The sequence below is a fragment of the Oenanthe melanoleuca genome, chromosome Z (genome assembly GCF_029582105.1).
Source record: "Oenanthe melanoleuca isolate GR-GAL-2019-014 chromosome Z, OMel1.0, whole genome shotgun sequence".
In the NCBI taxonomy this organism is placed as follows: Eukaryota; Metazoa; Chordata; class Aves; order Passeriformes; family Muscicapidae; genus Oenanthe; species Oenanthe melanoleuca.
This window is the reverse complement of record NC_079362.1, coordinates 31400432-31422074: the sequence shown is the minus strand read 5'-3', so window position 1 is coordinate 31422074 and position 21643 is coordinate 31400432. Positions and strand designations below refer to the sequence as shown.

The window sequence follows — 21643 nt, the reverse complement described above, 5'->3', positions numbered from 1 at the left end:
GGGCAGGTAAAACAGTGTCAGGTTTTCCTATAATATGTATGGTAATATCTTTTCCTAATGTGATGCAACTTTCATGCTGACTATAACAACTAATGATTTGTCAGTAAAGTAAGTAAGCAAGTAGAATGAGGCTTAGCAGTGAGGAACTTGTCATTCAAAGAGTTTTGTACAAATCACAAATTCTCGAACCTGAGATACATTGTGTCATTGCAAATCAGTGTTTTATGTGTTTTGTTTTAAGATCCAAACATATTCTCACTAAACTATAGCTAAATGTCTGTGTTTCTTTCACAGGAGTGTTGTTCTGCTCTTCCTAAGGAAAACTAATTCCTAATAGCAAAACTTACTTAAAATTTGATAATCACCTGTAGATCAAACATCATCAGTGTTTTTGACAAATGAAAAAATGAGCATATTTATTCAAATAACATCCATGTTGCTCCTCAATTCTGTTACCGTTCTATTTGTATATGAGCAACCATGCTTCGATTTCCAAATGCAGCCTAGTAGGAATTTCACAGGAAATCATTGCAAACAATTTATGAAATCACTGGGGTTTTTTATTGGCTGTGATTCCATTTTCAAAGAACATCATACCATTTACCCACATCATGCAGGAAAAAATACCAGGAAAATAACAAATTAAAATCACATTCACAATGTCTCTAAATCATCCTCAAATATTGCATGCATCTGAAAGAAAGCTGGGAGCATTTCTACTAGAAAATGCATGACTAAGGTAAATTTTGCTCTGTGTGTGTGAAAGAGAAAGAGAGAAACAAGCAATTTTTTTAATGACAGTACTGAAACATTTTACTAACCCAGTGCATGAAGAAACAGTTATCTTGATAACATATATTTCAGAACAAATACAGACAACTTTCAGATACAGAAGACGTTACATTTAGATCACAACAGCTAATTTCTAACAATGCTTGCTCTAGCACAAAAAGCTTGGCAAAAAGATGTATTCAGCAGCACTGGTATGGTCCTTTTTGATGAAGGAGAGAGGCTGGGAGGGATCTAAGCCAATGTATGATACTAGAAACACAGACAGAGGAACTCCAAAGTGATTAAGCACGTGATCTTATATTTTGTTTTATTCATTTTAAACACAAGAGTAGCATTGATAATTAATATTGCAGTCTGATTTCATATGGCTTTCTCTACATATAAATGTGAGTTCACAAGGTTCAATGGCAAACTAAATCATTTACCCTCCAAATGAGAAGGCCCTTTGACTATTTTTTTTACTAACCAGTAAGGTCTTGGAGCTGTGAGGGAAAATGACTGCAGTGTCTAGCCAACAACCTTTCTGTGAAAATAAAAACTAGTTATAAAACTAAAATACCTCATTTACCTGAGATTGAACAGACCAGTGATGGAAATAAAACAATGTCATGAAAGACAAAAATATATTCAGAATCCAAACACTGAACCATGCTTCTCTTTGGTCTTTTGTTTAAGTGCTTCATCACCTGCTTGAGTGCCAAGGGGAAAAGTGTGTGAGACAACACTTCTGACTTCCACCCATGAGTCAAGTGTCTGTGTCCCTTGTTACCATTCTGAGTGGGGAGGGAAATGGATGGGAAGCAGAGAAGGGAGAGTGCCTTGCTCTCGAGTCTGTTCAGCATGGCTTAGGCACTTTGGGACCGTGGAATGACGTGAGGACAGGTCCACCCTCATGCAACGTGCCAGAAGTGCTTGGCAAAACCAAGCAAGGACTATCCAGTACCTGTGGCAGACCTTCTGTCTTGCTTCTCATGGCAAGAAAAGGAAAATGGGAACTACCAGCTCACACCTGGATGAACTCTCTGCTGTCAATGGAGGAAAGGCTGCTGCAGGTGTGGCCAGATGAGATACAGAAGGGATGAAATGGCTAAGCTGGGAAGCTCCCACTATGAAAAAGATTCAGTAAACACTGTTTAATAAACCACATTTCCTTTCCCTCACACTTTGTGAGCCTGGAATGAGGCCTACCTGTCTCAGTAAAATGATCCTATAGCCCTCTTTAGGGATTCAATCCAGATGTTCTCACAGCTCAGGAGCTCAGTTCACAAGGTCAGTATTTTGTGTGTTCTGAGCCCAGGGATAGCACTACCTGCTTAAGAAATTTGAGTACAGCCTACACAAGGTCCTGACTTAGACCACTTAGACCATTCAATGCCACAGCTGCTGAGGCATAATTATCTAAAATGGTACCAAACAGCCTTCCTTTCTCTCTCTTCTCCCCTTCTTCTCTGATTTCCTCACCTTCCACAGATGTGTGCACAAACATGCACATCAAGCTGTCAGAGACTGTGAAAACAATCCGCACTAACATTCTGCAAGGAGAATGCTAGGCAGAGAATTCTGATCTTACATCAGAACAGTATTTGGTTAGATGAGGAAGGGAATCAGTAATGAGGATTAGAGAAAGGTCAGCAAGCAAGTGGTAGAGAAAAGCCAAAGTAAAGTGGAATAAGCTTATCTCCTCATTTATTTGTTTGTTTGCAGAATTCTCCAGCACAGGGCCAGGGAAATACATGAATGGACGTGTTCATTTTAGCACAGGCACATTTCTGCTGGTTCTACCTATGTATTAGAGGATGTGTGCCACAGACATTAACCAAGACATTTCAAAAGTATACCAATGTCTGTGTGTCAGTGTCTAGGTAAGGAGATCCAGAGACCCAGGAGTGGCTGAAGAGAAGAGCCAGGCTCTGCCTTTCAGCATTCAGGGATGTTGGATACTCTGTGGCAGAGCATCAAAATGAGCCACTGCCCTTCTGACAGAAAGAGAGTTTTCAGTTCTGTGAGATTTACTTAAACAGCCTCAAATTACTAGCTGCTGAATTTGCATGGGGTGAGTAGGACACTCTTCCTAGAAAATGAATGGTAAACTGTTTAACACTACCATGCTGTACTCAAGCACTGATTCATACAGTGTTCCAGGTCATTAAAAGTCTCTAGAGGGATGTAGTCATCTTGCTTTAAATGAAAGTTAGTGGGGGAATGTCCTACTGACATTATCCAAATGAATAAAACCTGCCTTCTCTTTCCTCTGGATAGCCTTTGGCAGCCTGTACTTGAACAAACAAGTCTTGTTCATAGACCCAGCCTGAAATAAGTTGCATCTTTATCACCTTGTTCTGACTTGTGTATCAGCCAAACCTCTTCAGCCTCTGCCATGAATTCAATAGAAAGTTATGTTTGAAATTATTTGAGAAGAAGTGAGGACTAAAACACTTGAATAAAAATTGTGTGAGGAGGGCATACTCTATGTCTTCTCTTTCAGAACACTCTTTTCCTATTACAACAGATGCTACTGGCAGGTACAAGGCTCTCATGCTCAATTCCTTAACCTTGGTACATATTTCTTCTCCTTACCTGAAGAGGTGACAAATGTCTTCTATAATATCTAATTCAGGAAAATACTGAGATGTTTGCCTAAACTCAGGTACAAAAACAGCGTAAAGAAGATCCATTGAAGTAAAATGTTAAATTTAGGTTCTGATATTATCCTCCTTTTTGTTGCCAGCAGAAAAAGTGTATTTTCTTTCAAATCTTGTCCATGTACTTTGGAAATTTTTGTTGTTCCCAGGACAGGGACAAGCAATGCTAGTCCTGCCAGACAAACCCTAATTCTCCTGACAAGATTTTAAGACTGACATGGCATGACGCTCTCACAGCATCCACTACAGAGACCTAGCCAGATGCAAAATTTCAGGATTAGCTCTTCAGATGACAAGCCAGACACCTGATCATGAGGGCCTGTACTCAAAACACATCTATCTATGTATTGAATCTATGTAGGTATTAGCAAGTCAACATCTCCCATAAAATTTGGTTTTTATTATGCAATTATGTGACACCTACAGTGTTTCATTGAGGAGACCTCTTTACCTGTGTCTGCAAAAGGCCACAAACATAATGGTGAGAAAAATATCTTCTCCCACCCTGCTAGCATCAAGGGATAGCACACACTTCTGTAATAATTATTAGCTCCTGCACAGCACTAGAAAAACATCCTCTCTTTATGCCTTTATAGTAGGTAGAGTCTGAAACCTACATTTTACAGGTGCAGAACCTCAGTGGGGCAGAAAATAAGTGACCTCCCCAAGGCAATGCAGTAATTTAGCACAATAAACATCATGGATATTTATGGATCTGCCATGACTAACATTCAGGCCACCACACACTCCCACACACGGCAGGAAAGGGTGGGCAGGACACAGCCATGGCAACATGCTGGAACCCAGCAAGTACTGCTGGAAACGGGATGGTTGAACATGGCAGAAAGAGGAAGATTGGTTAAACACAGCAGAAAATACTTGTCATTGGCTTCAGAGGGCTGGGGAGGTCCTCTACCAGAGCACTGTACACTCTTCTATGGTTTCAGCTGTCTGTGTGGCAAGTGCCTGACCAATTTGCTCATTCAAGGTAAATGTATGGCTAATTCCCAAAGTAACATGACTCTTGCTTAGATTCTGAGGCATTTAACTTCTACAGCATCTGAGGGCAGATGACTCATTTCTTCCACAATTCTGAGTGATGTCAGCTGTGTAAGTCATGCATGATTTACTTTCCAAACGATCTTTTATTTATGTCATGGATGGAATTAAAACAGAAGAGCTCTGCTTCCATGGGAGAGCTGAGATATCCCTTCCAAGAGCAGATGTGCTCAACAAAAATGGCTAATGTGACCCAATCAATAGGAACATTATAATAATGATTAATTATTATCAATTCAAAAAAAGAAAATTTTAAAAAATTAAAGAGGCCACTGTTCATACTTAGTGAACACTCCTTCTTGCATTGGATGGAAATGAGATTGTTCCTTTTCTATGCTTGATGTGCAGTTGCCTTATTTAACATACATAGTACTATGGCTTATAATAAAAGTTGTGTAGTCTGCAGCTTTTTGATCTTTACATCCATTCAGAGGCATCTACTGGATGTGACTATGTACAAAATTAAGGAATGGATGAGTCTTGGGGGTGGAGGAAAGGGGAAGAGGCAGTTGGAAGGGAATGGGAAGCAAAGGGACTCTAGTGAGCAGTAGAGGGCAGAGGTGGGGAGGACTGCGGGATGAATGGCAAGATTGTAAATCCCCATTGGGCAAAAGAGAAATCCTTTGCAGTACTGTTTATGCCCATCTAACAGTCTGCAGCTATTACTTCTTGAACATGTCCTGCAGGGGCCCTGGTAAGTATTTGATGACTGTGTCTAGGATGCTCTCCTCTTCTTCCTCCTCCTCATCCCCACATCCAGGAGGGATCGCCTTCTTTGGGCGTGTCAGACTCCCTTCAGCATTAGCTTCCAGTGCAGCCTGGGCCTCTGCTTCCTTTTCTTCCTTCTTCTTTATCCCATACTGCAGGGGAGAGATAACACATTGTCTTAATCATGATATGAGAAATAAAACATCTGCTGAACAGGATGGCTGACTAAGCCAGCCATTGCACATGGTGCCTCATATTCTGCAGTAAGACCATCACATATTCTCATTTTGCTCTTTTACATTAAAAGTATCCACACCAACAACCCTCCATTAAGTCTAGCCCAGTGGAGGCTTTGAAAGACAAGATGCTGAGATCACTCAGAAGCAAGAACAGGGGAGAAACTGGGACTATGCAGCTGTGGGTCTCTAGTAAAGAAGATGTAAGCTGTGTGTTAGCAAAGTGTTGGGGTGGCATTCTACTGATGTTGATCCTCCTCTTTTGTGTTAACAAGTCTGATGCTCAAGTCCATCATCCACAATGCTTTTGAAAGTCCATCTGCGGAGTTTTATAGTTTATGGATGTGGCAAAACTTCAGGGAAAAATTAGTTATCAACAAAAGAAAGCAAGCAGGTCAGGACAGACAGGACAGCAGTGAAGACAACAGTTTTAGGTATTCTCATGTAGGACATATCCTATACCATTCATCAGTGTTCTCGTTGTATAAGTGGGACAGAAAAACGTCTGTGAAAATAATCCATCGTGAGAAAATCAGCTGACTCATACTGTTTGAAGAGAAACACTCTGAACACTGTGAGTAGAGTGGGTACTTGAAATTTGCTACTTTCACTAAGAATTAGCATGCCACTAAGACATTACATGAGTAACCAGAACCTTATTTTATGACATTACATTCAAGAGGCTAGATCTAACACAGGACTAAACATATGCATATGCTGCCCTTTCTCTGAGTGTTTGCACTGCTTCAGACAGGTGATTCACAATTTAAAAAAAAACAAAACAACTCGAGCTGCCACATGCATATCTACAGCAAGAAGAATGTTTGCAAGCAACTCTCAGTATTACTGAATCATAGAATGGGTTGGGCTGGAAGGTGCATTTCAAGGCCATCTAGTCCAAGCAGTGAGTAGGAACATTTTCAGCTAGGTCAGCCTGTTCAGAGACCTGCTCTGTTTATTCAGATAAATTCAATTTTCCCAGACTGCTTCCACTTTTTCTGATGATAAATGGAGGTTAAACTTTCTTGGCACGGTGATCATGATGTAAACTCAGGAATTGTCCATTTCTCAGTGCCCAGCTGTGCTTCAAAGAGGCCAGCTGTACATTTCAAGGATGCTTGTGGTCCCCAGGCTTACAGCTCTCTTTCTGGCAGCAATATTCTTCTGCTTATCCTTTTTACCTTTTAAAAAGGTACCTACATGGCTGCTCATTATCAGCTTCTCAGCTACCAGCCACCTCACAAGCACCTATACAATTTCTCACAATTTATTTTGCATGAATACACTTGAAAAGAAAGAACAATGAAAAGAAAATTAAATATTATTTCAGAAACACCAGAGAATTAAGTTGGTTCATGTATTCTGTATTTAAGTACCAATAAAATCTTACTGCTGAATAGACATGAATTAGATGTTATTTTCCTATTTTTTCTTTTCATTTTTTCTACTTCTAAGGTAAGTACAAATTGTTAACCAGTAAAGCCAAAAGTGCACTGCTGCTTCCATGACTTTCAGATTTCAGAAGTCTGCCAGGTGTGACTTTTCCTCCTAAACATTTCTGAGTAAAGGCATTATATTTGAATTCTTTCTCCATCTCCATCTCCATCATTTATAGTTAAGATGACAGCCTGCAAAGTTGAAAGCAGTGGCTTTGAAACACCCTAGTTCTCTAAATCAATTCTCTCACGCCAAAATGTTCATTAAGGACAGTTGTCGTACAATTTTTATACCTACTGGGAGCTGGTCACACCTGATTTCACGGGAAAGATATTAAAGACAAATGATATCTCCATGCACATGTGAGACAAAGAAAGAATTTGACCAACTTGTAGTTACAGGGCTGTACACCACGAAGGAGATTCAACACGGGACCAGCTGCCATGCAGTTGGAATGACATGCAGTGCTGGACTGTAGTCAGTCTGCAGGGCTGTACTAACCCCATTCTCCCTCTCAGGCCACAGGGAGATGTCTCTGGATGATTCCCTCCTTTGCCAGCTAGAGGACAACAGTAGTGGAGACAACATAAATCAGAGAAACACAATGGTGCCCTGCATTCTTTCAAATCCTCCATCTCAAAACAAGTATCAGCTCAAGATGTGTTAATCCTCTAGCTCAGAAACTTGCTGAACAAACATCCAGCTCACAGGAAAGAGTGGAATGAAACCAACCAGTTAAGAGAATTCAGTTTGACGTTATTTTGTAATTATTTGCATTAACAGAAATGTAATCTGTGAAGATTCATAGGTGAATAAAATGGCATACTTTATGTTTGAAATTGTTTCAGAGGAAATAATTATAGAAAGGTAAGTCTTAATATAAGCAAAAATTTTAAATAATGTCTTCACATGAAATCATTTGGGTGAAGGCAACAAATAATTTTTTAAAATATGACTAAAAATAATCTTCCTGGTGCTCTTGTTTTCCTGAGGATGATAAATATTTCACTACTTTGAAAAAATTTGATGGACGAGAATAGATTCATTTTTTATTCAAGGTTCAGCCTCACAAAATTTAATATCAGAAGTTGTATCATTACCTGCTTGGCCTTCAGTCACATATTCATGTCTTCTACCATATGCAGAATTATGGACCTAACCCAGGAAAATACTGAAACGTTTTTAGTATGTGTACCCTCTTGCCACTCCTAGAGTTATTACTCTGTGGCAACACAGGGATTGTTGTCACTGGGTCATGTTAGAGAAGTATTGTCAGCCTGGAGTCCTCAGTCATCAGGTGGGAAGAGAAGGGAAAAATTACCCAGGCCTTTGGCTTTACCCACACTCACTGACTGCATGTCAGGAAAAGACCAGACTAACATGCTAACATGCAGCAACAACTTCCTCCCTGCCTCTTTTCTTCCCTATTCCTCCAGTTTTTCACAAAGCAAAGTAGGTGCATGAACTAGAAACATTCTGGAAATTTAATCTGGAAATAGGAGTGTCAGGGAGTAGAGAGAGGACTGCTGAGCCAATGGGATCTGCAGCCTAAAATATGAGCCTACCATAATTATAGTTACAATTTCTTAAGACAAGCCAACAGCTGCTACTAAAAATGAACATTTTTATCTAGCAAATATCTAGGCCACAGAATGAATAAACAGTAATACCATAGTTAAGACACTTGCAGAAGTAATGGCATATCTTTGGGTGGAACTGGCTCTGCAGCTGCAATCCACATGCAAAGGAGTGGTTTTCCTTGGATCAGCTTTGGAACTGCCTACTTAGAAACAAGCCATTTATCTGAAAGAGCTAAAGAACTAAAAAAGAAGGTTTGTGGGGGATACAAAGACAACTCATAGACTATATGGTGGGACCAGAGAAGTCAGGAAACAACTCTTCCTCCCAAGGTGCTCTGAGAGCTTGAAACTGGACCTCAGTCCAAATATTACTGCATGTGAAAAAATGCTGCATATCACATAACATTTAGCTTTATCTTCTGGGAAAAGGTTGGCATGTGAGTTATAGGGGTTACATATCTCTTGAGGGAATTTTACTTGGCAGTGGTTTTGCATAGCTGCAGGTAGTACTGAAAGCATGTCTAAGCAGCTGTGGCAGATACAGCCATCTTTGGAACTACTATTTTATTTACTAGCTAAGGTTTGAAAAGCTACTGAGAGATTTGAATGCTTATTCCTTATCTTGCTTGCTATAAAAGTTACAGGAGTCTATACTAACAGCTCTGTCTGTTAAATTTCATTCATATTGTGAACATCAACACAAAGAAGAAGAAAAAAATTAAGCCAGACTTGAAAACATATGGTTAGAAAAGACACTGAAATGGCAACATGCACACCATTTTATCTCAAGAGCTGACTTGGTCTGAATAAGTCTTTTTCTGAGAGACTTCAACTGCTGAAAAACTCTCACCTTTTCTGGAACTTAACTATCTTTTGCAAATAAAATATTTCTCCTCATGTCTAATGTGATTTGTCATGTAATGCCTTTAAAAAATCTGGAAAATTTGCAGCAACTGCAGAAAGATTTATCTTTCATCTCTCCATTTGGGCATTATTTATCAATTGTGCAAAGATCTTATTTTTCTCTTCCACTACCAAAGACAACATCAGCCTAATTTAGATCTTTCCATCATGAATGCATGGAATTTTCTGCCAGGAATATATGTAGGACTGAAACAAATTGAGAGTAATAGGTAGAGTTCAGCACTGACCTTTAGTTCCACAACTGTGAGAGTCCAAGGGTACAGAAAGAGACTCCCCTTTTCTTTGATTTGTACAAACTTGGAAGTCTTTCTACATGGCTTCTTTGGTCTCTCTGTGAGTGAACAGGCTGTCAAATACTGGAGGTGAGGTGCTGAAACCCAGAGCCCCAAGAATACTGTTCTCACCACTGTTTAAAGCACAGAGCCTACTTTGATGTTGATCTGCCCAAAAATGTGCCCTGGCTTTTCTTTCATCTCAAATCTGCTGATTTTATTTTGTGTTAAATTTGGCTCTTCTTGCTTGTTTGTTTTTGTCCTATCTAATCCGTTAATTAATCCTGAGCTTGATAGAGAGAAAACTTTAATACATATGAAAGAAGGACACTCTCTTTGTCTCTCAAGTAACCCATTTAAGAGCAAGGTCTGCCAGGCAGTGTCAGAATTACACAGCCTATTTTAGGCAACTCAGAAACACTGACCCTAGATAATCTCTGTGCTTTCTGAGGAGCAATGAACAAAGCATCACAACCTGCCACATGAGCAATCAGGCAGATTTCAAGCTGTGGCAAGGAATGAAAGGTATGGGAGAGAATGCTGGGTCCATGACACACCAGCAGGTGTGTGGGGGTGTGCATGGAGGCTCTGTGTGGAGTGACTGTAGGTGTGGGCATTTCCTTGTCTCTACACGCTGTTGCACAGCTCTGCTGACCCTGTCCATGTGTTAGTGGAAGACAGACAATTAATAATGGAAAAGAACAAGGCAAAGTCTGGCAACCACAGTCCTAAACCACATTGTTCAATTGCGTGTGAGCCAAACAGGAGCACAGCTCAGGAGAGAGGTGGCAGAGAGAGAGAAACAAGGACAATTAAACTTCAGGTAGGGGACACCTGAGATGCAAAGGAAGGGCCTCATCTCTCCTGGAAAAAATGTTCCAAAACTACCTCCCTGAGGGCTGTCAAAGCTTTTCAGGCAGTTCAGTTTTCAGTTTTCCAGCAGCAGTTATTGTAAACCTGGCTCATGTCCTTTGAATCCTTTACCCCATCCAAGGTTCCATCTCCCCGTAAGTTCCCTGTGGCTACAGATGCCTTGCTACTCTGTGCTAGCTCAGGCTTTCAGCTTGGTCAAAATCACAGCAATTCTTCTTGTATTCTGTCTTGTTTCAGGTCTTCCAGTATGCTCTCCAGTCTCATCCCCCTGTTTCTCTCAGGGGGCTCCCACAGCAAACACAGAGGCCCACAGGTTTTCTCTTGCACCACAAACACAGATCACATGCAGATTTCAAAGAGTCATCTGATCTTCATCTGCCTCATATCAGCATCTTCTTCTGGTGACACTGAGTGAATTTAGCAGTCTTTCCTTCTCCCCCATGGCAATATTGCTGCCTGAGAGCCACACTCCTGTTTTCTGTGCCAATTAGCTGTGGAGCTGCAGAACAATCCCGTGGGAATACTCAGTGCCTCAAGCACCCAAAAGTAGTGCTACCCTAAACAATAAATTTGAAATTTGCTTTTCTACTGCTCCACAACAGATGGAGTGCAAGATAAAGCACTGCTCTCTGGAGGAGAGCAACAAGCCTTGTTTGTTTACTTTGATTGGAAACAACATCATATCTGTCTACTGTTCCTGTTTAAGTAAAAAACAGAACTGCATCAGGCACCTCATTGCAGAAGCCATCTCTGAATTTTATGCAAACTCAGATCAAGGGGAATATTGTTATTGGTTTCAGTGGAGACCACCCCAGACAAACAATCTTAAAAGAAAGGGATCATAGGACTATAAAATGGCTTGGGCTGGAACACACATTACAAATACCTACTTATCACCCAAACTCCCTATAGACAGGGACACCTTCCACTAGGCTAGTTTGCTTAGAGTCCCATCCAGCCACGGGAGAGAGGAGAGGTGCACCAGCCCTCTAATCATCTTTGTGACCCTCTTCTGGACATGCTCCATAGGTCCATGTCCTTAGGTTGGGGATCCCAGAGCTGGACACAGTGCACCATATAGGTCTCATGAAAGCAAATAGAAGGGTAGAATCCCTTCACTAGATCTGCTGGCCAAGCCGCTTTTAATGCAGACCAGAATAGGGTGATTTTCTGGACTGCAAGTGCACATTACCAGGCCATGTCAAAGTTTTCATCCACCCTCAAGTCCTTCTCCTTAGGGCTGCTCTCAATCCATCCACTGCCCAGTCTGTATCTGTGCTTGGGATTCCCCTGACCCAGGTACAGGATCTTGGCTTTTTGTCCTCCAGGGGTTTGCACAGCCCCACTTCTCCAGCCTGTCCAGGTCCCTCTGGATGGCATTGCTTCCTTCCAGCATGGTGACTGCTCCACAGGGCCTGGTGTTGGTGCCAAACCTGCTGAGAGGGCCCTTGATCCCACTGTCCATGTCAATGACAGAGGTGTTGAACAGTGTCAGTTCAACACTGAACCCTGGTGACACCACTCATCTCTGGTGTCCACTTGGACACTGAGACTTAAACCACATGTAGAATCCTAGAAGACAAAGCTAAATTTATATGTCTCAGACACTGATAGCCCAATAGCTGTGGAGCCAACCATGCTGGTAATAACAGCCAAGAATTGGTTGGTAGTAACATGTCATGGTGAAGAATAAGACTGGCTGGACAAGGGGGCCATATGGAGATAAGTGCAGAACTTTTCCAGGACCAATATATTTGTTCTGGCTCCTGTAGATAAGCCTAACATAGCACAACACAAGCACAGGAATGAGATAAAGAAATGGGTATGGACTGTAAGTAGGAAACAAGACCTTCCTTCCTTCCTTCCTTCCTTCCTTCCTTCCTTCCTTCCTTCCTTCCTTCCTTCCTTCCTTCCTTCCTTCCTTCCTTCCTTCCTTCCTTCCTTCCTTCCTTCCTTCCTTCCTTCCTTCCTTCCCGCATTCCCGCATTCCGCATTCCCGCATTCCTCCCTCCCTCCCTTGCTCCCTCCCTTCCTCCTCTCACTCTCTAATTAATGTCTTCCCTTGCCTCTTCCTTTTCATCCTAACCCTTTACCCAAAATCCACTGCCATGTGTTTATATGGTAGGCCAGGGACTAACTAAGGCCAATTTCCATGCCAAAAGTGTAATTTACTAATAAAATGTTGTGAGGTTTTGTGGACTTGCTGACTTTTGTTGTTACTTTCGACCACGAGCATTTTTGAATTTTGCATGCTTCCTTCCCCTTAAGGATAGGATGTTACACTACAGCTCTCTGTGTTCATCCCACCATTCCACCACCACGTGGTCCAGCCATCAAATCTCTGTCCTTCCAGTTAGAGGATCTGCTCCATGATCTTCCTGGGCATCTTTTTTGGGACTCATAGCTCCCGAGTTGGGAGGTGGAGATCCATGTATATTGAACAGCTTTTTTTGGACTCCTTTTCACTCCAGGACTTTATCCCACGGTATTCTACCAAGCAGATCTCTGAAGAGCCTAAAGTCTGCTCTCCTGATAGAGAAGCCCCAGTTACAGAAGTTACCACACCCCTGTGGTGTTGATAAGATCCTGGCCCAGCAGGCATGCAGGAGTCTCTAGCTCCTCTTGGTTTGTCCCCATGCTAGGTATGTTTGCATAGAGGCAGAATGCAAACATATTTTGGCTTAATCTGCTACGTGTGCTGACTCTGCTGAAGCAAACTGGCCATTCTGCTCACTGCTCAAGCTTTCCCAGTCAAATGCCATTTTTTCCAATTACTACAAACAGGCAGAAAGAACCAAAACTTGTGAACAAATTTACCACTCTTTGGAAACCCAGACTCAGAAACTACAGACATAGGTATCACATACTATTAATTTTTCAGAATACTCCGCAGAAAACATGCTTTCATTTTCTCTGTGTTTGCAAATATTAATATTTTGTTCCTTTTGCATCTGCAGCATCCATATTAAAACAGTGCCTTCCTGAAATATGGGCAGCCTCAGTGAGAGGGAATGAGCTCTTGAAAGCTTCAGGAATGGAGATAATTAAATTACTGCTGACTAGCAAGGTTCTTCCACCTTGTAATCAGAGAAGAAACCTCCAGAGTAAGCAGAGAATATCTGACTCATGAAGAAGAGCATAGGATCAGAGGTTCCAAAATACTGATTTTAAGTACCTGGAGGGTGGGCTGAAATCAGTGCACTGACTCATGACCACAGGGCACAAGATAAGTACAGGACATGCTGTAATCCTAAATCTGTTAGGTTCTATGGATAAACCTCTCCCCCAGAATACAACCTGCATTTTCAGTTAAGAAAATCGGGGTCAACTCTATTATTCAAAGTACTGAAGCAGGATAAGAAGAAAATTTACATATTCCACAGTAACAACTGCAGTTAATTGCTCATAGGTTACAGTGAAAGTTTAGACCAAGATGGGTTCAAGAAGGCTCCCATGAGAACAGAGGCATTTTCCAGGGATACAGAGCAGGTGTGCTCCTAGCCAAAGCAGGTTATGATTTCCTGTCTTTCCAAAGTCTACATTTAGTTTTCTACATGAAAAACTTCTCAGAAGCCAATGGCAGGGTCCTGGAAATGGATAAATGCAGTTGCTTGTATGAGTTTAGAAGAATTTATGTTATAGCTATATATCTGAGAGCATAAATAAATCCATAGGATATCTTTCTTTATGTGTGCACTATGTAAGATCAGAACATGGAGTATAAGTTGCTCATCCTTCTTCCTGCCTCCTATATTTTTTCCTTTGCCAAATGAAAGCCTTTATTTAGGTACAAGGCTGATAAAATTATTTCCCCAGGATACTGAGGCAGTTTAGATTAGACCCAACTATTTATTTTCCATAGCCTGTGTTTGCTACATGTGACAGCTCTTTTTTGTTTTGGTTCTTTTTTGGGCTTGTTTTTATTTTTGCATTACCAAATCTTATTTGAAAGCTCTAGTCCAGCCAGTATGTTTTTACAAGAACCTAATACAAGTGCTCCAGAGGATAAGGAGTGGTTCACCACAGGATGAGTAATAATATATTTTCTTGGAGTGCAAAACATGATGAAGATCCAGATAATTGACAAAAGAAATATAGTTCGTACACTCCAGGGAAATAGAGCCCATGAGCTCATGAGGCTTAAAAATTTTTTATTATCTTGCCTTTCTAGTTTTGTTCGTGGTGAGATTTAGCATTTCATCACCTTATTGATCACAAGCACTTTTGCAGATTGGAGCTTGAGGCTGAAAATTCAGAGGTTGAGCCCTAAATGGATGATTCATTTTAAGTTCATCTTTCAGTAGGTAAACTGTGTGAGCTCTCTGCATCTCATCTCTGCAAATCCTTGTGAAGCCACGAAAGGCAGATGCTTTTCAAAACAGTTTCTTACTGTCAGTTTTGTTCCTAACATATTGCTAGAACATTTCTCTGGGCACATATTAGCTATAGCTACTGTGAAACTCTATGTACTCCTTGGAATTTTGTAGTACTAAAAAGTGCTCATCAACATGCAGAAAGGTTTAATCAGCAAAGTAATAGGTTAACAGAGCAAGAAGGAACTGAGAAAGGATTCTGGAAGTGGTACATGACTGAAAGTATGCTCCAGGTAAATTTCTGTTCCCTAGTTCAGTTCAGCACTGTGAGGGACAGTTGCATTTAATTGTAGTGTTCTATTAGAAAGGTCCTAATACAAACCTTCTATTAGTAGGTTTGAGGGAAATGAAAAAGATAATTTTCTCTCTAAAATAATTCAACAGATCATAAACACAGATTAACAGGCCCAAGTAGAATTCATATCAGTACTGCTGAGAATTCCAGGAAATAACTTGGGAGGAAAAGGGGCCCTTAGACCAACATTTAGGTATGTATCTGCAATTTTTTTCGTCTTTCTGTGTGACCATATGGGTGACAATTAATTTCTTCTTGGTGAATAGAGAATTTAAGTATGATTTACACTTCTACAGCAGCTACACTTAGTTTTGCTCTGAAACACAGTCACTGCTTACAATGATACCATACTTAAATAAAAGAAGTTTTTTCTGTGCCATTTTTGTATGTTATACTGTCCTCAGTAACTCCCCTGGGTTGTTAGGATGAATTTGACAGGACAATAAACTGCCTCAAACTTTCAAGTAGGAATTTTTTTTTTTTTTAAGTAAACTACACCAAGATTGTAAATGCTGACTTTGTTGACAGCACAAGATAATGTAATTCAGGAATAGTAAGAGATCAAGAAAGATTAGTTAGGTGATTATCTTTAGTCCTTGCTTTGAGACTATTTAATTGTTCTCATCAATTCCTTGGGGATTCTTCTCTGTGGAATAAATCCTGCCATTGCAGCTAGGATCTAATTAGCACAGCCACCCTGCCAGTACATTTGTGGAGACCAAGGCATTGTCACAAACTCTGTCACAAACTCAGTAAAATCAAACATAGTTAATCAATTAGTTTCAAACCTTTGACACACTCTTCCCTCTGAAGTACAAAGAGCATTTCTCAATCCCATTAACTGGCAACAGAAGTGAGAACTCTGACATCAAAATGCTTTAAAAATAGGAAGAAAACTTTTGACATCCAAAAGAGCAAGTAGGAAATTATGAGTGTTAATTCATATGCTGCAGCTTTTCAGAAGGACAGAAAAAAATGAAGGGCAAGTCACTTCTTTTTCTCTATCCCTTCCTTACATAATTCAAGGTAGTTTTCTTGCTTCCCAAGAGACTAGAGAAGACATGTTTGTAATGAAAGCTGGTAAGGGAAAATATCTTGTTTGTCTTGACAATCCAAACAAACAGCAATAATGGTGTTGAAGTGAGAGACCCACTCAGTGCTGCAAGGTTGGGTTGCTATGACAAACCTGTTTCCAACTGTAAACAGCCATGGAATAAAAAAATCTCAGACCATTGCCACAGCAAGCAGCTAGCTTGGGCTGATAGCTCAAAACCCATTCTAGAGATGAGGTGCATGTTTCTCATTTCCCCCATGTGGAATCAGCTTTAAGCTTTGCTCATCCTTTCTCTGGGCTGGCCATGGTCAAAGAACAAATGTTTTGTATTGTCAGGGATATGTGAGAAAGGGCAAAGCCCGTGGAGCTCACAGCCCACATCAAGCTCAGAGCTGTACAGCAGAAGGGGAAGATGAACCATATGTAGAGGAGCTTGCTGTCTCTACTGTACATTTCTCCCAGACATACCTTTGATCTATGGCAACAAGACAAAGGCATTTAATCTCCTACCAGCATCCATTCACTAAAGTACCAAAAGGAGCCTTTTCAAAGGCACTTTAATAATTTTATTAAATTTCAAAAGTTCTCAAGGGCTTGATTGGGGTCACCAGTTTTTCTTGCCCTCTCCCTTTATGGAAGACCTCATAGCAATTCAGACAGAAGGGTATGGAACAGCTGAAATGTTAACCTCCTAAAGCATAGAAGTATTCGTCTTCCAGAGAGTGAGTCAAGAAAAGAGCAACAAGCCCATTTTCTTTCTCTTTCTTGATCTAATTGGGTGAGTATTTTTCTGTCACAGTAGTGAATGGGATGCATGCAGCATGTTGGATTTTTGTTGCACCCATGTCAAAGAGCAGCTATTCAAAGAACTTACTTTTCAATACCCAGCCATGTTCATCTTATCCTCCTCAAGCTAGGCAAAGGGAAACTGGCTCTCTATTTCATTTTCATATTCTCTGAGCACTTCAATGTCATTAATGAAGTTTCCAGTGGCTGGGTGTGGGGTGTGGGAGGCAGAGGAAGAGGGAAGAGAGGCCTTAAATCACACCTTGTATGACCTCAAGGGCCAAGGAGCACTGGAAGGGACCCATCAATAATTGAGCCTGCACTAAATGTAACCATGCACATCATCAGCATACTCCACTGATTGTGCTGTTCTGTATCCCATCCACTGTTTAGAACCTTCCCATCATAAAATATCTGTACATGCCCAGCAAAGCCATGAGCCACTAGGAATCCTATTAATTAAGAAAATTACATTGCTTCTGGCCATTAATGAACAATTCTTCAAATGTTAAAAAGGAGTAATTTAAAAGGTCAAGTAAGAATACACTTGACTAGCTTTTTGGGATCACATGAGCTTTTTCAGATCAGCTGGTGGGGGGGTTTTGGCCAAAGCCTCAGCCTTTTTGGAAATGGCCTTTGTTATCCAAATTGCTGCTAAAACCTGGAATCTTTTCATGTAACAGTTTTTGTTGAGAAGCTGGAAGAAAAGTCCTTTCAAATCTCAGTGTTTGCTGCCACAAGAGAAGTCCTGTGTTAGTGGAAGCATACTTTTTATTAACAATAGAGCTCTTTATAAACTACTACCAATCTCAGAAGAAACTGTCAGAAACTCAGTGACAAACCTAGGAACTCTGATACTGAGAGAAGGAACACTTTTGAGAAGCACCTGGAAGAAAGGGTTTCTATGTGTGCAGAACTGAAAAGCCACCAATGAGCTCAGCCAGACTAGAGCCTGGGCAGAACAAGCAGAAAAGGTAGAAACACTTCTGTGTTTGAGCTGGCTGGGCTGCAGGAGTGAAAAGAGATGTTTCATGGCCACTGATGGACAGGTCCTGGCACCATGAAAACAGGTCAAGCAAGTATATACTCTGTGATTACCTTTCAGATCTTGATTAGCAGATGCTGGGTCTGTGAGTTCAGGTACTTATTGTTCTTGACCTTATGTGTTTCAAGGGTGGAAAGCCATCATCTGCAGGATTTTTATCAAAGAGATATGTAGAGTGTGGGAGGGTAGGGAGTTTGCACATTGGCAAAAAAGCTAGTGTGCAGATTTTTAAGTTGGGCACAAGCTTCTAATTCTGGAGTACTTTCAAGAAGAGTGGGAAACATGGTGTGCATCCCTGCTGATGGAAAATCTCCCTTTTATTTATATATTCATGCATTCACGGCGTGTTTACTGGTAACAGCTTGCCTGTCACTTTCCCAACGTGGCAGGTTCCTCAGCCCCAGTTCCTGCTCTTGTTTGACTTCATTCTCACCACAGAAAGATACTAGCCCCTCCCACTTATGTGTCAGGAGAAAGAGACATCGCTCCTAGAGACACAGCCGCTGATTGTCTGAACACAGGCACAACTCAACGGCACAGCATGATCATAGCTGGCTTTAAAAGCACTGCTTGCTCTCTAGACTGCCCATCAATATTCCATCTCTCACCAGATTCCCAGTGCAGCCACTGCAAGCATGAGGACTCTGTTATTATTCAGTAATGCTGTGTGAAAATATTATTTGTCTGATTATTCAGCCTTGTGCTTGGAAAATTACTTTTCTGGGGCACTAACTTCATCAGCCTTTATCAGAGCAAGTGTGTGGCTCCCAGAAAAAGGTGCTAGCTCATGCTGGAGGAAAGACAGAAACACAACAGACAATGGAGAATAAAAGAAGCAGACAGATGATTTGCTTCAATGGATTTAATTAGAAGACATGAACAATATTTTTCCCCTTTGCCCTGCGGCTTTTCCTGCTTTGATATAATCTGAAAAGTATATTTAAAACAAAAAGCAAAACTCCAGACACTAGGACAATTACCCTCTGAACCTTGCCTTAGAAATGCAGTGCATTTCTACAGCAGGAGAGACAAAGTCTGGGAGCACTTACACACATATCACAAGGTTCATTAGTCCAGGTGCTGACAGCAGTGATCTTACAGGGGTGGGCTCTGCGACAAGAATTCAGGGGCTGCCCTTTGCCAGACACAGCCATCTCCAGCTGCAGAGAAAGAAACAGACTACAAACTAGTTTAAGGCCATGATTGACTAAGACTAACTAAGCTGCCTATTTAGCATGATGCTCTCCCATTTTGGGCACTCTTCCACACAAGGGCTTTGCAATGAACCTGGCAAAAGGAGTGAGTGCTTGCTCAATAGCTTGATAGCTACAAGTTTAGCATCTGTTCTAAGCCCTTCTAGTCAGTGGGGAGAGGCACACACTGGCATGCACTGAACTGTTGGCAGCAGTTCATTCCATTCAAAGGTGTGCACCTGGGACACCACACTCTTAGGTATGCATTTCTCCCAGCCAGTAACAAGGAAGAAATGACTGCCAGCTCAGGTGGAGACAATGAACAGTTCGATAGCTAAAGGCTGATAAGCCAAACTCATTGATGAACCTGGTTATCCCTACAATGATCCCAAATACTCCCAAACCTTTCTCCTCACCTGACTTAATCTCTTTCTCACTCTGATCTCTGTAGGTGCCCATTGTGAAGTCCTTTAATTTTTTTAAAAACAGATACTGAATTACCCATTCTCATTCTGACTGATTCACTAAAACTGGAAAGAATTGAGATTCTTCTTCCATTTTCTCCCTCTCTCTCTCCCCCTTCCACCCCACCCCCTCTTAGGCATAATCCATTCCTTCAACAGAAATGGAAACAACCATAAATTTGGGTTCAGCTAATGAAAGCTAGCAATAGCAGTGAGATAGACTTCCCTCAAGTCTCATTTCCCTACAAGACCTTTTTGTTGCACACCAGACACTCAGCTCTTTTAAAATGTATTACCTATCACTTTGAGCAGATCAGTGTCACTGGCTCTGATGACCAAGAGAAAAGACCTTCCACAGAGTTGATAGGTTTCCAGTCAGTGCCCAAAATGATAATTTCAGCAGGGGAATGTACAGTAGGAGTAGATGAGCTCTAGCAGTGTCAAAGCTTGATGTCCCAGCTCACTAACTATCTCTGTTTCCCTCTGTAATCCGTGGACTTTTTTCAGTGATGCTGCTAAGCTGGATATTTCCTTCCAGGAAAAGGTCAAGGAACAAGCCTGGAATGCTTTTCTCTGCATGTCCTGAGCCACAGTGCAGTAAGAGGTGTCTTCCAGCTGCTCTTATCTTTGGGTTCTGACCTGCCACCACTGCACTCCAACAATCTGAGGCCCTTGCAGACTGTCTCCTTTAAATGAGCTAGTCAGTCTTAAGCTTTGCATGGCTGCAGGGTATTTAAGTCTCATTGGCTAGTCAGAGCTTTGGAGAAAATTTTCTTTTTCTGATGAGAATTATGATATTGCTCCAAGAATTGAGGTTTCATCAGGTATCCCTAAATGATAATCTGAAGAAATGATGCCAGTAGCTATGTGTTGGGACAATCTGTGGAACTGAACACCATGTATGTTTCTTGCAGCAGAAAGGGGATAAGACTGAAAGAGAAAGGATCTTGGGCAGAGTGTGTGAAGGTCCATAGCTGTCAGAGTCAAATGCAGAAAGATAGAGCATAATATTGTGTAAAAATATTACCCCCTCAGTATTGTTCTGGTATGTACTTTCTAGAAGACTACAGTGACTTTGTCTTCCAGCCATTACATTAAAATTTTATAGCCCTGTCTTAGCATCCCAAGTTCTTTCCAGTCCTGGCACTCCCCTAGCAACTGTTTCCTTCACTGCAGGAGATTAAAATCATAGCAGGGTTATCTGCTGGGCTTTGACCAGAGTAGTTGTGCTGTGGTTTGAACAAGGGACCCCATTCAGGTTCCTTCCTTTCTACCTTACAGTATGACCTAAGACCCAGATATATTACTTAGATTCAGGATAAATAAGAAGGAAATTTGAATTAGAAAATACAGATTTGTGGTCGAGTCATTTCTGTGCCCAAAAAAATTGGAGGGGAGGAGAGACACAGTCACCAGTGTTAACAGCCCAGATTACTTGCTTCTTGATTTGCAGTAGAGATAAATCACTGTCTAGACTTAGAAGGAAAAGAAAGGAGGAAAAAACCCACCACAGCTGAAAATGTGTAGCAGGAATGCAGTGGCACAGGAAAAAACTGTAAATACTATGTTTCAACAAGGGCTCCGTTAGATAGCCAGAAGTTGCTGCTCTGAGGAGGATTACAAGAATTAGGATAATATTAAATGATTCTGCCTCTGGCAGCAGCTACTTTCAGCTATCAGCAGTTTAGGGACATCATGAAACCAAGCTTGCATATGAGTTGTTGTATTTATCTCTTCGCCATGAATGTAAGTGATTTTTTTTAAAATCCTATTATATTTCTCATTTTCAATTCTATTTAAAGATTTCAGAAATGATGCTTGAAAACAGATGCAACCTGCACACAGAACCACTGCAACACAGCTAAAACTGTGACAAGGATTTCATAAGATCTGCAAAGCCTTACATCCCT

The 21643-nt window shown here is 41.1% G+C and overlaps 1 protein-coding gene across 1 annotated transcript in view; it reads right to left on the bottom strand.

Annotated features, from left to right (window-relative positions):
* Positions 1-399: 399 nt before the first annotated feature.
* The window catches only part of CPLX1 (complexin 1), a 109141-nt gene continuing 87897 nt past the window's right edge, over positions 400-21643 (bottom strand). The window contains exon 4 of the mRNA XM_056514217.1: positions 400-5353. Within this exon, the coding sequence (XP_056370192.1) occupies positions 5156-5353 (198 nt within the window). The 3' untranslated portion in view covers positions 400-5155. The remainder of the gene's footprint in view (positions 5354-21643) is intronic.